The following is an 18,406-nucleotide window of genomic DNA, read 5'->3' on the forward strand; positions in this document are numbered from 1 at the left end:
ACTAACTGTCTACCACCCATTATAGAGGAAAGCAACGAACTGCATTCACTTTCACTAAGTTCTTGGTGAAACTTAAAGCTGAGTGACTACTTAAGAGAGAAATTACTAGGTTAGCAACATCTCAGGTGTTCTCGCTCCAACTCATTGGTCTACCAGGTAAATCTCAGTGCCTTTTTCACTTATGTATGTGCATTTCTAGAACTTCTGCACTCTCTCTGTCCCTCCCCCCTCTCTGTTCGGTATATTACACATTTCCTCAGAGTTCATTTGCCAGAACATTCTTTTCTCTGGATGATAAGAGATTCATATTAAAAAAAAAGGGATCCATGACAAATACTAAGTAGGGTTTTAAATACAAAAAGACTTTCAGAGCCTTTAATAGACACTATGAATATTATTAACATATTAAGAAGGAAATACAATATGCAGCTTTTCCCACGCTAATTTGACTAAAAAAATTTTTTTTAAGTAACACTTAGATATACTAATGTCAATGGAATACATTCTGGGCATAATGAGTTAATAGAAACTATCAAAATAATAACAGCAGTGGCAAAATTTTGGCACCCTTAAATTTCACTGTATTTGAAATCTCTCTTTTTATTATAAAAGTAAGATCCATCTCCACCATGTAACATTATTTACTGGATCAACTTGTTCATATTTATAGTCACAGCAAAGTTACCAAATTCAGTATGTGTGTGTTTGTGTATACTGAGCAATATATAGAATATTCCAATACTGTCGGAGTGGGGCTGGGGACAGGATGCAAGACCCCTCTTCCACATAAGTGAAAATGGAGTGCAGAAGATAACTACCAGTTATGAAGAATGTGCACCCCAGGTGGAAAAAAATGGAAAACAGACATCCTCCGGAAACTATCTTGAACCAAAATAACCGATTTCAGCTAAATCCTATACCTCTGCTGAGGCAATCTCTGTGAGATATGCAAAGGTATCTTAAAAATATATTTTCTGCCTAAGGTGAGTAAATTTCTGATTCCAGCAGACAGAAATTCTGTTCTAACGATTACTGTTTCATCTCAAGAAATAAGAAATAGAAAAAATACTATATACTACACGATATCTTCAGGTGCTATTTTTCAGGGACGAAAATTTCCCAGATTGACTATTACAGCTAACAACTCCACTACCTATTTCTTCACTATATGACATCATAACACATATAATATATGGTCTGTGCCCACCTTAAACCCAATGCCACATGGCTAATACCAAACTGACCAAAGGGTCCTAACTATGGAGGAATCCTGTATGCGGCCGTCTTCCACCTACAGAATTCTTACAGGGAACATGAGTTACAGTGAACAGCTAAGAATAGACCTTATCTTGTCACTTTTGACAAAGAGCCTCAATTATACCACAGAAATGACCGTCCTGCAATGGTAAGCCTTTGAAAAGAATTATGCTTTCCACTAAGAGGAGAAATAAATATTAGGCAGGTAAATCTCAGGTGTTCTGGCTCCAACTCAATGTTCCACCAGGTAAAGGTCAGCAGTTACTACACCCAGGCATCCACACTGTCCTTCCTTCAAAATCTAAAATACGAGAAAAACTCTATGCTATACATAGTGCGCCATATACCACATATACCATATTTAAGTTAAAAATTTAAACTTCACTATTTCCTTGTTACTTTACATACATAGATACCTGAATCCTTTTTACAATAACCTCTATTAAAATCCTTTTTTTTTATTTAACAACATGCACAGAGATTATCTTTTCACTTCAGAACTGCATTATGAGAAAATCTAAAAACTGAATGGAGATTTGTTTTAAAAATAAATTTTTGTGCATTTGGAAGTTAGACATTTATGCACATGAGGTACTGTCTATGCATATTTTATCATAGTAAACAAAAGGCTGGAGAGCAATTTAAATAGTACAGCTTTCAGAAAAACCTAAGAGTGGCATACTCCAGTAGGCTTTGGACACTGATGGATTGAACCTCTGGGAACCTCAGCTTCTTCATCTATCTATATAGTGGGTATCTAGATTGTGGCACTGCATGAGGACGTATTTGCATAGCATATATAAGAGGTCTAGTTGATTGCAGGATAACAAATATTAGCTAATTGTAGGAAGTACCTCTCAAATGCAATGTGGGTAAATAGAAGGAGAAACACAAAAACTTTATGGGTTTGTGAACATATTCATGGCTTGGCTGGTTTGAACCTATTTATGAGACTGCAAAAATGAAAAAACTTCCCCATCTTGGAACAGATGTGGCATCCTTTGTGTGTGTGTGTGTGTGTGTGTGTGTGTGAGGGAGAGAGAGAGAGAGAGAGATTGAGAGAGAGAATATATATGTTCATTTCCAGATGCCACAGCGGGGGAGAAAAAGCAATTCCTTTTTGCAGAAGTGTTGATCTAACTACTTAGGAGAAAAAATACTTGGTTTTGAAAATGTATGCTGTACGTACCACCTTTCCTAAAGATAAACATAAGCTTAGAGCAGGATGTTGTTCTACCAAGGAATGCTACTCGCATTTTCTATTAGGAAAAAAAAAAAAAAAAAAAACATCAAGTGAGGAAAATATAACACAAAATATAAGGTGTTTAGCTCACATTAAAATGTTTTCATGCTCTATTACATGACAGCAGAGTCAAACAATAACAAGCTAAGAAGTCACGAAGTCTAATATATGTAGTACAATAATACATCACTGGAGCTTATTTAAGAAATTAAAGAACTGTAAAGTAGAAGAAAAATGACTACCAAGTGGTAGAGAATCCCATGACTACAATAAAAAAGAGTAAGGAAGTAAGAGTAAGGTACCTACATAACTGTCCCTTCTGAAACAAAAGCCGTGACGAAGGTTCTAAGCATGGTGGCCCGCAGCTCCAGGAGCTAGGGATGGCCCTGTTATGAATTTCTCCTAAACAGAATACACTGAGGCCTTCTTGAGGTAAAGGTAATGCCCTGCTGGTCTTCCGGTTCCCACTGCTTACTACAAAGGTCAGGCTCAGAAAATGTGTGTAAAATGCAAGTTTTTATAAAGGACTGTTTTGTTGTTGTTTTTTTGTTTGTTTATTTGTTTTTTTTTAGACTCCTGCAAGGAAACCAAGGTATATTTAAGGGAAATATCACTTCTCCATCTCCATCGCTCCAGTAACGTGGGATGCCAAAGTACTGGGGGATTAGGAGGTCTGAGCCTGCTGGGCTATTTAAATTGCATTAGATGGTAACTATAGACCAAACACAGAAACCAAATCAACAAAATAACAATGCAATGTAAATTGGTTTAAAAGCAATAGAACCTTATTTACACCTAAATAAAAAGCTCACTTTTTTTTTTTCAAACATAGCAGCATATAGAGCTATAAAGCAGCTAGAATTATTTCATGTGACCTTTAATGCCTGAGGACTTGATCATTTTAATTTTTATGATTCCTGAGACTCTGGCAAAAGAAAATATCTCTAGCAATGACTTCTACTGACATACCAAAAAAAAAAAACAAAAAAAAAACAAAAAAAAAAACAAAAAAAAAACAAAAACAAACCCAGAATAAAAGTCTGGAATATTTTGAGATATCTAGATTCCTGTGTCACTTAGTGGCAATAAGTAGTTACATGATTGATTCTAAATAACAAAATGCATATCTTGGAGTGAGTGAGTGGTTTCTAACACAAACTAACTACGAGATTCATTATGCTTTGGAGTAAAGATACTGTAATGCTAACTATATTATCTCCAGAATACTAAATTATGTTTAAATGAGGCAACTGCATATAAAATACTTAGCTGAATACTGCATTAAACTTTCTTCTACATTTCATTCAATATTTTAGCAGCATGATAGGTGTGATGTTATGTCTTCTCTTCTCATAGAATAAATTTTGCAACTTGAATTGAACATATCCTAATGATCATTCAGTCAGAGCCATAGGGAAATCCTGTCCCCATCTCCCTCCAATCTAAACACGGTTGTGCAGTGATTGCATGCAACCCAAGTGCTAGTCAACATACAAAATGAGAAGAACTTGGCTTTAACGAGGGCAAAATGGAAAAATAATCTTCGATCTAAACAGAAATAATTATTACAAAAGACCCAAGGAAACACATAGCACCGTGCTTCCAGATAGACTACCTCGACACCATCGTGGCCTGGGGAACGGAACATTACCATGGAACCTCAAGTACTTTCACAACTGGAGTTTTATGTAGCCCAATTAACTTTGGCTAGACACAGAAATCTGGCTCAGTGCTTCCATGCAGTAGCCAAAATAAAGGTTTTCTGTATCAAGAATTACTGTCAGAGTCTCCCATATCCTTCCTTCTCTCTTACTAACCCAAACTTGGAAAATAAGCTAACAGCCAAGGAGCTTTTACTACAATTTAAGTCAATATTAATTTTACTGGCTCACAAAAACCGCAAAATATTTGGCTTAAATAAATTGAACAGGACGAAAAGAGAGGAAGACCAAGAAAAATTAAAGTAAGGATGTGCACAAAGATACAGAACACACAGCCTTAGAAACAACTATAAAATCATCTGAAATACCAAAAGAATGGAAATGTTATCCCTTCCTTTCTCTCTTAATGCATGCCCAATTTTAAATTCATGGCATTAGCCCTGGGTAACAAAGTTCAAGCAGGGAATAAATCACAATTTTAAAGAGAGCTCGTGTTTAGTATTTTAATTGGACATGGCATTGGTATGAAAGTTCCATATATTTTTAAAGAGATGTCACCGGGGCCCAACTATAAACATGGAGGGTACCAGTGACCCTAAGGCAGAGCTATTCCCTAGAGTATCCTGGAAAATTTGTATTCTTCTTACAATGTAGGACCTAAAAGTGCCAACAGCCAAAAACAGAAGTCTTAAGTTCATGACCTATGATGTCTAATAATAAAAATGTGTTTAACCACTCAAACCAAACTAGTATTTAGAGGTGATGTTTAAAAATAAGCCCCACATCAGGCTCCCTGCTCAGTGGGGAGTCTGCTTCTCCCTCTGAACCTCCCCCTTCTTGTGCTAATAAATACAATCTTTAAAAAATAAAATAAATATATAAATAAAACTCCACTTTAAAATTATTTAGTATAAAGTGAAAATTAATGATGCTCAATTCAGAAAACCCCGATGTTGTATCCATCTCTACTATTTATTAGCTAAGTTATTCTTGGAGATACTGCTTAAATCTGAAGCTCAGTTTCCTCACTTATAAAAGAACATAAAACTCAGTGTAAAGCATCACAAAATGACACATCAATCACAGGCATTCAAGAGATATACACCCTTCCTGTGCTACGTCCCCTTCCAGGGTCTTGGAAGATTACACTGTGTCCACTGTTTAATCATGTTATTCTTGTTCACTTATTCTGTCCATATCCTTGGGAGTAGAGTGATGCCTAGCATGGAGTAGTAAGTTTCAATATACATGCTGACTAAAAGAAGGGATTAATGGGGAAACAAGGATCCGAGCAGGGAAACAAAAATGTTAAAAAGTCATGTTCCCAGCCCTTAAATAACTAACTTAAAAAATGCAATGCACCAGTTGGGTACAGGGATAGTTACCAAGATAGTGGAATGCCACATACTGAAGTGATAAAAAAAGGTAAGTGAAAAGTTGGTTCCTCCTCCATGTCTACGGTCAAAAGATATAAATTTATGTCTGCCATTCAATCTAGGAAGGGCTATTACAAAGATACCAAAACCTGTACTATGGAAGTACAGAGAAGGAAAAATATTGAAAGACTCAGGCAAGATTTCACAGAAGTAATAAAATTTGAGTAGGGAGAGAGAGGTGAAGGACATTTTCAGGGGTATAAAAAAGGAACTGATCTATGGAATTTGTCAAAGCATTCTGGGAAACTCAAAATCTATTTGAACTTTTCTAAATATCATATATACTACAAATTCTTAAAGAAAAATTCGTACAAAAAAAAACCCCATACTAGCTGTAATAAAACCAATATTCATTTTTTATAATTTCTCTTATAAAAATATAATTCTTATATAAAGTCTTATATTACAGTCTACATTTGATTTAACTGCATGTCACTTTTACATATTTCGCCTGTGGTCAGTTTTGACCAAACAGGAAAAACACCACACCCCATTTCTATTCCTCTTCTCTTGAGGCTAATAGCCAATTCCGTTTTATAATATGTTTAAAGCATTCAGAAGTCAAAATGTGTGGCATTTTCTACCTTGCCAATTCCATGTTAAGTCAATGACATATTACCAGGTCAACAAACCCAAAATTAGAAAAGGCAATCCACTGGGATAAGAAATTTGCCAAATCTTATAATTCAAAAAGAAACTGCTAAAGATGGTTGTGGGGGTTTTGGCACTGTGAGTTGAAGCCCTTCCATAATAAGGCTTGTATTTCAACTAATCAGCTAGTCGGAAACTATAAAAATTTTGTTGGTGGGGGGGAATTAAAATTTGGATTGTAATACACGAGTCTTTCCTTCTCTTCCATATGTTTCAGTAAATTAAAACTTCTAAGTCTTGTGTTTTTTTTTTTTAAATGCCTTCTAAAAAATAAAGCAGCCTGTAAAATCATATTTTTGGTACAGGAAACTTAAAATATTCAGGCTTGAAATGAAGAAGAAAAAAAGAACACACGGTTTCTATATCCAAAGCAGTGTCATGGTCTAGGTATATCCAGAATTAAGTACATTTGAGCTTTCATCTTTTTTCCTATGTTAAATGACTTTTTTTTTTTTTTTTAAATCAGGCATCTTAAACTTTTATAGATTTTTTTGAAGGTGGCCATTTATCAATCTAAAGATGTTTCTATTTGAATGCTGTAAGAACATCTCAAGGACAGTAGTTGAGGCAATAGGTATATGTGAATTCTGTTCTTAAGTGTGACTGTGTGAATTACCATCCTATTAGAATAGGAAAAGATTTTTATAAGGTAAGACAATTTTTTTTCGACTAGTGATCCTGTAAATGGCAGAAAAAGCAACTTATATCCTCCAATTCTGAGTAATGTTCTCCTTTCCCTTTCTCTCTTCTTTCCCTATTGGGCCTTCATATTAGTTTCTTTCATATCTTTTTATTTCTTCATCTTCATTTGCATATGGAAAGATTTCCTCATCTTTATTCTATCCTTTATTTATTTATTATTTATTTATTTAGTAATCTCTACATCCAATGTGGGGCTTGAACTCACAATCTCGAGATGGAGTCCCATGCTCTACTGACTGAGCCAGCTAGGTGTTCCTATTCTCATATCCTTTAAATGAACATTGTTTGCCATCATATTTTTAATTTCTAAAAGCTGTCTTGTTTTTTGTTTTCATTATGTTTTTATGGCATCCTGCTTTTATAAAATACTCTGTTACCATCTTTAAGGATTTATTTTTTAAAAAGCTTTATTTATTCATTTGAGAGGAGGAGGGCGGGCAAGAGAGTACAAGCGTGGGGGAGAGAGAGAAGCTGAGCAACGAGCCCAACACAGGGCCTCGATCCCAGGAGCTTGGGCTCATGACCAAGTCAAAGGCAGATGTTTATTTTTTATTTTTTAAATTTTTTTTATTGGAGTTCAATTTACCAACATATAGCGTAACACCCAGTGTTCATCCCATCAAGTTCCCTCCTCAGTGCCCGTGACTGGGTAAAAGGCAGATGTTTAACTTGACTGAACCACTCAGGCTCCCCTACCATCTCTAAGGATTAAATTTTAAAAATTCTTCGGTTTCCTCTAGTTTCCTTCTCCTAATAATTTGCTTCAGTTCCAGTCTTTTACAGTGGTGGCTTTCTAAACATGATCCAAGATCCTTAGTTGCCCACTGTTATTAAAAGCTACTTAATCAGGGATCCCTGGGTGGCTCAATGGTTTAGCACCTGCCTTTGGCCCAGGGCGCGATCCTGGAGACCCGGGATCAAATCCCACGTCAGGCTCCCGGTGCGTGGAGCCTGCTTCTCCCTCTGCCTGTGTCTCTGCCTCTCTCTCTCTCCATGTGTACCTATCATAAATAAATAAAAATTAAAAAAAAAAAAGAATGTTTAAAAAAAAAAAGCTACTTAATCAAAGCTGAATGGAGTTCCTCAGCTATAGGTGTGCTTCCCCAATGGGAAAGATCCACTTTTGTGCATCCGGTTTAGGAAGCTAGCTGTTTATAGGTGACCTCCACATGTAGGTATACAGATTTCTTTTCCCTACAGTGATTCAGTTTCTTCAGATAAGAATTCAACAATTTCCTGGGAGGTAGGGTGCCCATGGGCACGTGGGTGGTGCTGGGTGAGTGTAAACTCTGTGCTGTTGGGTTTTCTGCTTGCATTGTGGGGGAAGGGTACTGACAACCTGTGTACACCACTGGAAGACATGGAATCAATCTTTTCAGTCCTCTCTCCATTTCACCTTTGATTGTGCAAGCTGTTCCTCACTCATGAACCTCTCTTATTCAATTGCTCTGCCACTATAAGCCTTCTTTTTCCTGTGCCTTGGAGGGGAGTGCCTGGTTCCTGGCATCGTGCACAGGGGAGGAGAGATCTAACTGTTCCAGACGGTTTACAGCTGATTAGCCCATTTAACAAAGGCTCCTTAACTCACTCTCTCCCATGCCAGCTGCCTTCAAGTCTTGAGTCTCTCTGGGTTTCGAGCACTCAAGATTTCTTTTCATTGTTATCCATTCCAAAGCCTCTTCAGATGGTGGACGCCGTCTGACAAATCGGTAGTAATTCCTCTTTCCACTTTCCGACTTCCAAAAATCAGCTAAATTTCATCTCCCCCACCATTCTGATTGTTCAGGTGAGGCTATTCCCTTCTCAATATTTTATTCAATATTATAAATATTTATTATAATATTTATGACTATCATTCCTTATTTACCCACATTATCACCATTTCTTTGTTCACCATTCTGTTTGTAACATACTCAGCAGCTCCTTCCAGATTTAATTGTGTGCCTTTGAAAGACATCTTCAAGAGTTTTTAGTGGTCCAATTTTTATTTAATTTCTTCATCTGGGAATTTCATCATCATGCAAGTAAATTCAAAACTCAAAGCCTGATATAGGGAGGTCAGTAGTACAGACTCATTTCTTCTCCATTCATATCGTGTGCTGGGGCAGGCAAACCTTCATGCGGCCTTCTTAAATCAGTATGCAAACTTATTCTAGATTATTCTTTCACTGAAGGTATAAATTTTCCTCCTTTATTTAGGTATCTAATCCCTGGCCTTCCATTGGGATTCTCTCTTATTCCAAACAAGAATGAATACAAACAAGAGTCCATTCTCCCTGGTGACCACAACTAGTAAACTTTTTTGGGATAGTAAACTATCCAAAATCAGCTGTAGATCAGCCAACTGTTTACTGTTCTGGCATTCAGTTACCCCTCACTTCTAGCCCCTAGAAAATTGTTTCACTCCTTTCGAGCTCAGCTACACATCAAGAGTATATCTATTTTATTAAGCATATCTAGACATATTTTAGTGGTTTATTTTCTGGGGAATGAGTCTGCCTACATAATTTAATAGCACTTTAGGGCAGCCCGGGTGGCTCAGCACTTAGTGACACCTTCAGCCCAGGGCCTGATCCTGGGGTCCCAGGATCGAGTCCTACGTCGGGCTCCCTGCATGGAGCCTGCCTCTCTCTCCCTCTGTCTCTCTCTTTCATGAATAAATAAATAAATAAAATCTCTAAAAAAAAATAGCACTTTAGTGGTACCTTCAAATGGATGAATTGTAATTTTAGGTGTTTAGTCTACCATCTTCTGTAGAAAATAAAGTATTATTACTTTTACATAATTATAAGATCTTTTTCTATGAATTCACTTCAGAGTTACTTTCCTGACCATCTGTTCTATGCTTTTCTGGGAGACATGTATTTTAATTAATATTGAAGTGAGATTAGGTGATATAACTAAAACAGCACAGATAACAATTCAGATTAGCTTTGAAGGCTAGTTCTACTACTTATTATCAGCTGGATAAACTCAGAAAATTTACTTATATAGTTTCAACAATCCCCTAGAGTGCAAAATAAGACAGAAAGATTATTTGAAAACACACAAAGTCACAATGGTAGGATGCCAGCAATTTCTTAAGCTTCAGACACACACCACCTCCATGAGAATGCGACCTCCGAGACTGCTTGTCACGTAGTGAGTGGCCAAATGATGGCTCCACTTCCCTTAAGGAATGATCTCCAATTAGGAGGAATTCCAGGTGACACTAGTTAACAGACATGCAAAGCCTCACCTGATGCTGGCTATTAGGAAAGAATCAGACTTTGCTCTACACTGTAGCTGATTTGGGGTTAATGGTGGTTTGTAGAACCTAATCTTTATACAAATATTGTTATTATAACAAATTCATTATGTAATCCATATTTGGAATTCACTGTTTCCATTTTTCCATTAAATTACACCGTGGGTCATGACATACCACAGTTTATCTATGGCAAGCCCCAAAGAAATACACTTTTCCACATGTTCTATACGGAGTTCTAACAGTGTTACTACCATCATTATCTCCTAACAGTCTGAGTTAACTGGCTGAGAACCAGTACCTTAACCTCTATCCATCTCAGTCTGCATGGAGAAAACCAGCTTCGAAAGGGTGAGGGAGGAAGGTAGTTACTCACTGTTAGAGCTAGCAGTTTCCCATACGTAAGATGAGCGGGGATGTGGTCAGTCTTGGATCTCAGGGATTCCATATACCAATGCTCTGCTTCAGGGAGTTTGCTTAATCGCATGTATGCTTCACCTGGAAAGAAAGTCATGAAGATCAACCTGAGGACACAGCTTTCCAACAGCTGCAATAGCGTCACATCATTGTGTTTACATTCCATGGAATTTCAGACGCTGTAGCAAGGACTTTTACCCATTATCTCATCTGAATCCCAAAAACTCATCATAATTTCCATTTTACAGATAGGAAAACTTGTGTTTGGAGAAATTAAGTGAAATGGCTAAATTAAAAAATCTAGTAACTAATAAAGCTTTGATTTTTAACCTAGTAACACTAGACCCACATGCATAGGTCCTTTGTCTTTTTCTTAAAGATAGGTTTAGGGGCACCTGGGTGGCTCAGTTGCTTGAGCGTTTAATGCTTGATTTCCACGCAGGTCATGATCTCAGGGTTGTGAGATCAAACTCCACACTGGGTTTGAAGGGGTGGGCATGGTCTGCTTGAGATTCTCTTCCTCTCCCTCTGCCTCTTCCCCCTGCTGTGCCCTCTCTTTCAAATAAATAAATCTTAATAAAAAGAAAAAGTTTGCTCTTTCTTATGTACAATTTGTTCTTTTTTATTGATATTCATTTATCCCTTTAGAAATTCAAGTATTTATAGGATGAATACTAAGAGAGAATTATGAAGACCTTGACAAAGAAGATTAAGGTCCCGCCAAGATTTACAACACTGTTGAGAAAATAAGATTAGTTGAAGGAGTTAGAAATATTTTGGATTAAGCATTGGCACTAGATTTTTTTCAGAAATTATTTGCATTTTATATTTTAATAAAACTTATGAGTATCATTTGGAAAATCCACTGAATATATGACAATTATTTAGCATGCCCAGTACCATGTACAAAGCTATTCTGAAGATCCTCAGCCATCAGTTATGCAAATTTTACTTGTCAAAGAGCATTTCACCAACAGCTAAGCAAGAGGAAAAACAAAACAAAACAAAACAAAAAACTGGAAATAAAGCCAAACGTATATCACTTGTCTACTTATTATTATCATCCCCCCTCCCTTATTTGCTTATACTATGGAAGAGTACTTACCTGATAAGAGTATTATGTTTTAAGGTGATTTGTGCATTTAAGCATTACAGGTTTAATAAGCACTGCGAATACAGAAGCTACTCAATTTCTAAGAACAGATAAAAGACCAGTAACCTGAATTATTTGTCAAGCAGACCTTTATAGCTTAAGTAATCATAATCATGATAGCTTTTGCTGTTTAGAGGCATAATCACAAGCTTTTCCTAAATGTATTGCCCACATTGGCTATACATCTTTGCTTCAAGGAAGAACTAGCTTCCTTTTATTTTAATCAAATTCTCTTTGTATTAGCACAGTGCTATCAATACAAATATATTTGATAAATTGAATTGATCTGAGTCTCCTGACCTTTTGAGTGCCTTTTGCTTGGCTTGTTAGTAAAAAATACTGTAATATGCACAAAAATGTATATACCACTCACACATATCTATGTGTTTCTACTTCTCAGAACAGTTCTTAAACTAGCCTGTCATAAAAACGATAGCTGGAATTTTTTCTCTTAATCTAAAGCTTAAAGTGTATTTGCATTTACGAAGAATTTGGTTAGATTAAATAGAATGCTCGGGTGCACTGCAAGAAATACTGAAGCAAAGACCAAAGCCTGGAATGGAATACACAAAACACAGTTGGTGGTGGTAGGATTAGGCTTGAATTTTTTTTTTAATTTTCCTATTTCTGTAATCTTGTATTGTTATTATATCTCTATAAAAATGAAAACATTGTCATAGATTTTTTTTTTCCTTTTTGCCATGTTGAGCTAACAAATGTTTCCCCAAAAAAGCAAACAGTACTTTTAATGACAAGTTACATATTATACCCCAATTATACCCAAATATTGATCTCTAAAGGGGATTCTAAAGCCAGTAGAAAACATAGACTAACTTAGGAGTTAAGCTGAATGATGGGAGGGATTACAGATTCTGACTGAAATAGGCCAATGAAATTGTTCTTTGGGTAGAGTGCTCATAGGTCAGCTTTTAGAAGCTGTACCATCATTACCTTTAATATAATTTCTACTTTTCATTTATAAAAATTTCAACTAACTTGTAGAATAGTAAACTATAGGCTTTCTGTACCAAAAAATGTGAGAGAACCCCAATTTCACAGTGATTCTGAGATTGAAATCTGTGTATGTAAGTTGTCTGAAAATCATTTCAGAAAGTGTTCTATTTTTTCCAGTCTTACAGCTATTATTAAAAGCTATTTTGAAATGAAATATTAACTTGCTAAATAATTAGTGGCTGGCCCATTTTCTTCAGTAACGACTCATAAGTAACTTGTTAATTTGAAAACTTGTGAGATGGGGAAATAAGAAAGGGCTGTAAGGAATATAATAATGCATCATGGCAAGTATATGAAAAATGTAAATGACCAGCCTACTTAGGTCCTACTCATTACTACTCAGAAAAACTTCAGATAACCATTCATTGTGTCTCCGTAATAACAATGATGATCATTCACTGACTATTATGCATTAGGGTAGCAAGCCATAGGGGCTAATGTCTGATTTATGAGCACCTTCTCCTCTCATTCTTTACCTTTGGGCATGTAGAATGTTCTCTCACTCAGACCCACGAGGAGCCTTCACACATTACTCTCATTCAACCACTACCAAGTAACTGTTCAGATTAAGTTTGCAAGATGAAATCATTCAACATCTGTATTAGTTGCCTTATCCATGACTCTCATTTTTTATTAAGGAATGTCTTTACCTGGATTTTACAGATGAGGACATTGAGAAGCAGAGTGGCTAGATAAAACACACAGAGTCATAAATGTAGGAAGTGGTAAAGCTGGAATTCAAACCCAGGACGACCTGACCTCAAATCACATGCTTTAACCTGCTGGTAGGGAACAATCACAAACTTTTCAACTCTCCCGTGCAGGGGAAAATTATACTCTTTCTCATTCCTGGAAAATTGTTTCCTAGCCTTGTGATACATTGACCATAAAGATCATTTCATTTTGCCTTGGGCTTATCTACTGAATTAAAGGAATAAGGGAGAACAATAATAATCTATAGTTGACCTTTAAAAATGCTTCTGCTGCATATGTTACTCAACTCTTAAGAGGGAAATATGTATCCTATAAGATGCACTTGAGTTCTATGGTTAATCTTAACACAAAAAGAGCCTATAAAAACGGTAATAAAATCAAGATGCAAACCCTAAAATGCAAGAAAATGATAATGGGCAAATTTAAATGTGTTTTAAAAATGACTCAATAAAGATGTAGGGAACAAACAATATACAGACAAGAACTGGATACAGCCCTGGCACAGACAAAGTAGAAGCTTCTCATTTCTCACTTCTAATTCATACCAGGGGTCCGAATACTCATTTTATGGCTGAGGAGGGAGGCTCATGAGAGATAAGTGACTTGCACAAGGCCAGTTAATAATCCTATTCTAGGGCAGCCCAGGTGGCTCAGCGGTTTAGCTCTGCCTTCAGCCCAGGGCGTGATCCTGGAGACCCGGGATCGAGTCCCAATTCAAAGAGGGAGCCTGCTTCTCCCTCTGCCTGTTTCTCCCCCCACCCCTCTGTGTGTGTGTGTGTGTCTCTCATGAATAAATAAATAAAATCTTAAAAAAAAAAGAAACCAATCCTATTCTAAAAGGTCAGAATGGCTCTAAAGTCCATGCTTTTCTTCATGGCATCAGGCTGCCTACCATACAAAGTTTATTATTTATCGAATACCTACTAACATATTGAAATATTTATACTTTTATATTATCTGTACACTGTAATTTACATCAGTCCCATTTCACAAATGAAGAGGCTGTGGTTCACTGAGACTAAGCGATTTGTTCAATGTTCAAAACTAAGCAAATTCCAGATTCAGGATTCAGGTTAGAGTTCTTTCTGGTTCTTTCTACCATACCATTCTGTCCAAAAACTATAAAAAAAATAATTAGAGAGGAGATAAAATAACTGCGAAAAGTGCCACTGGTGGATTTAGTTTTAGGAGAGAATGACATATATGTAATTCTTCAAGCTTGATTAAAATACTAAAATCATAAAAATACCATGAAGGAAATGGCCACAGGAAAAGAAAATTTTACATTCAATAGGAAGGAAATGAAAATACTTGATCAGGAATAGAGTGGAGAAAGGAGGGTTAAGTTATCTTCTCTGGTACTGTAATTCTCCTTAACTTACAAGAATAGAAAAAAAATGTTTAGAGCACCCAGGAGGAAAGAAGCAATGATGACTATTTTTCCTTCTTATCCTGCAGAAAAAAAAAAAAAAAAAAAAGACATAATAGAGGCACTTTCATAAGAATGAGAAGATTTGCTGTGATGATGTAGTGATGAGGTTCATCACCCAGATTTATTTCCGATTCCCTCGCAGACAAAAGGGATTTGGATGTCTCCAGGCCGGCTTCAAGCAGATATAAACCAGTTTCAGACGCAGAACAAATAATGTCACTCTTCCTCCCTAAAAAGCCCTGGGTCTAAATAACTCAGGCAAAGGCTAACTCCTTAAAGGAAGGAATGCTGGATTATTGATGATGTAATAGTCCAGATCTCACTGATTCTCATGTTTCAAGTTACTGGACAGCTCTGCTTACAGATAAAGGATAGAGTATGTAACGGGCCATACTACCCATACTTGCTAGTTACCTTTTATTTCTCTTGTCCCTGCTCGATCGTATATCTCTGCGTTAAGATTCAGTTTAGATTCCCCTTTTTTTTGTCTTGCCATTTTGTTAAGATATAACTAACCATACAACTCTGTGTGAATTTAAGGGGTAGATCACAATGGCTTGATTACATATGCTGTGAAATGATGACCACATGAGTTCAGTTAACATTCGTCATCTGACATATTTTTTTAAAAAAAGAAAAACAAGGGCGCCTGGGTGGCTCAGTATGTTAAGAGTCTGCCTTCAGCTCAGGTCATGATCCTGGGATCCTGGAATCAAGCCCCACATAGGGCTCCCTGCTCAGCAGGGGGTCTGCTTCTCCTTCTCCCTCTGCCTCTTCCCCTGCTTGTGCTCTCTCTCTCTCTCTCTGTCAATAAATAAAATCTTTAAAAAATAAAGAAAAAAAAAAGAAAAAAAATTTTTCCTGTGATAAGAACTTTCAAGATCTACTTCCTTACTTTCAAATATGCCATACAGCTGTGCTAACGGTAGTCATTATGTCATACATCACGCCCCCAGTATTTAAGTATCTTGTACTGCAAGTTTGCACCTTTCCACGGCCTTCATCCAATTCTCACATCTCCCAATTCCCTATTTTTAAAAAACACTAAAACAGGGACACCTGGGTGGTTCACTCAGTTAAGTGTCTGCCTTCCGCAGGTGTTTAAAAATAAATAAATCCATAATCCCCCAAATGATATAATTATTTTAGATTCCCACTGCCTAGTGTCTTATACATAGTCATTTCACAAACTTGTGACAAATACCCTAATTAAAAAGGAACTATTATATTCATGGATTTTCTAGATAGTCAAGACTAACCATATCTAGATCAAGTCCCATTGTTCCTTTGTAAAATTTTTAATATTTATGTATTTATCTAATTATAAGCAGATGCTTATAATAAAATTTGGAAGATCATAATTTTAGACAATGAAATGAATTCTACTACTCATAGATAGTGGTAGAATTCTGATGTATTTCTAGAATTTATTTTAAATTTTGAAAAAATTAATTATCTAATCAATTATTTTGTTAGTTTTAAGTATTTAAGTTCCTTCTGCTGTTTTACTATGTTAAATAAAAATAGGATTATTTCAAAACTTAAACTTTCTCATTAAGGTTAATATTCAATGTTTTATTATTCAAATTTCTCTCCCAATTTTTTATACAGGTACTTTACTTCAGCAATTATCCTATTTTGTAACTGTCTTCATTTTTTTTTACATATCTGTTAATATTATGTTAGAATACATATATAACAGTGGAATTCTTTTTTTTTTTTTAATTTAAGATTTTACTTATTTATTCATGATAGACACGGGGGAGCGGGCAGGGATACAGACAGGGGGAGAAGCAGGCCCCATGCAGGGAGCCCAACATGGGACTTGATCCCGGGGCTCCAGGATCTGGCCCTGGGCTGAAGGCGGCACTGAGACACCCTGGCTGCTCCTAGCAGTGGCATTCTCAAGCTGAAAAGCATTAGCAAATTGAATGGTCAGGATACAGAATACCAAGTTAGCTCATCAAAATACTGTACCTATTTCACTTCTACAAGTATCATATAAGATCAACTTTTCTAAGTCCTCATCAAAATGAGATTCTAATACTTTTAAATGTCCATTTGAAAAAGAAAAAAAAATGCTATTATTTCGATGTTCCTACTTTAATTCTTAATGAAAATTCATTTATTTTTTACAAAGTTTTTCCACAAATTCTTAGCCATGAGTATTTTTTATTTGCAAGTCATGATTTTTTCCATTTATAGTTTTAAGCCATTTTTCAACTAAGATATATTCTTTTTCTTTTTGATATGCAAAAAATAGTTAAAAGGGTTTTTCTGTCAACTACGTTAACTTTTATATATGCAAATTAAGTTGACTTTGCCTTTGTAGCTTTGTTACTGCCTTTTATGCATAAAGAAGTCTTCTTTATCATAGGGATATAAATTCTAATTATATTGTATTATTAAAATTAGCTACTTATTCAATATGAAATACATTTGCCATATAATGTGGAATCCAGGTCTAATTTTATTTTTTCCAAACATTATTTAATCAATTGTCCCTGATGAAGAACGCTCTTTCCATCGCAATATTTAATTTCACATTTATTATCTACAAAAAAACCCCTAAGAATTCTGATCTGTGTGTAGGCTCTCCATTCAGTCCCACTGGTCTGTTCTTCAGTTTTTATACTAATATAACACTGCTCTAACTACTGGAGGTTTTTCTAATATTTTAATATTGAGTAGAGCATGTCTCCCATTATTCTTCTCTAACCCCCCTTGACTCTATTTTCCTGTTATGTCTACCAGATACATTTTAGAATCATTTTGTCAAATTTTTGATAAGTCTTTCTGAAATGTTTATTGCAAGTGAATTATAATGTATGAATCGATTTGACAGGCAAATTTCTAGAAAAATGAGTTTCCTTGTCCAAGATTAGTACTCAGTTCATGTATTAAAGCTTCCTTTCCCTTTTTTACATACCTATCTTTCCAAGTATACTATTCCTGATCTCAAGCTAGACTGTGAGATGTGTAGAGCCAGACAGAAAACCCTGTAGTACACTCTTCGTCTCTCCTCTAACCTAAGTTCAGAAAGCCTCTGGCTCCAAAGAGTCTCGAAAAATTTCTGATAAATAATTGAGCATACTGAGTATCAACTTAAGATTTCAATGTTGTATTTTTACCAAGAATGTCACTGAAGAGAAATTTCCAAGTAATTCCTTTTTCTAGAATCTGTGGTCTGAAAGAACCATATGACATCAGGAGCCTATTACATTAAGAGTTTAACTTGCTGTGATTTTATTCTCACTTTTTAATTCACTGTATTGGCATTAATATAGAAACCTTAGGGAGTCTGGCTTTTTTTAAATTTATATATGTCATAAACTTAACTGTAGGTCATCAAAGTTTGTGAATCTCTTATATTTCCATCCTAATCCTTTCCTCAACCTGATCTTATCCTTGTAAAATAACACAGTTCAGTTGCATTAGATACATTAGTTCTGATGGGAAATGCTCAGTAGCTACTGTAC

The 18,406-nt window shown here is 35.8% G+C and overlaps 1 protein-coding gene across 2 annotated transcripts in view; it reads right to left on the bottom strand.

Moving 5' to 3' along the window:
* Positions 1-18,406, bottom strand: part of TMTC2 (transmembrane O-mannosyltransferase targeting cadherins 2) — a 390,967-nt gene that overhangs the window by 116,531 nt on the left and 256,030 nt on the right. For both annotated transcript variants that reach the window (XM_041738923.1, XM_041738922.1), the window contains one exon: positions 10,574-10,695. In XM_041738923.1, the coding sequence (XP_041594857.1) occupies positions 10,574-10,695 (122 nt within the window). The remainder of the gene's footprint in view (positions 1-10,573; positions 10,696-18,406) is intronic.

Source organism: Vulpes lagopus, chromosome 23, assembly GCF_018345385.1.
Source record: "Vulpes lagopus strain Blue_001 chromosome 23, ASM1834538v1, whole genome shotgun sequence".
NCBI classification, from domain to species: Eukaryota; Metazoa; Chordata; class Mammalia; order Carnivora; family Canidae; genus Vulpes; species Vulpes lagopus.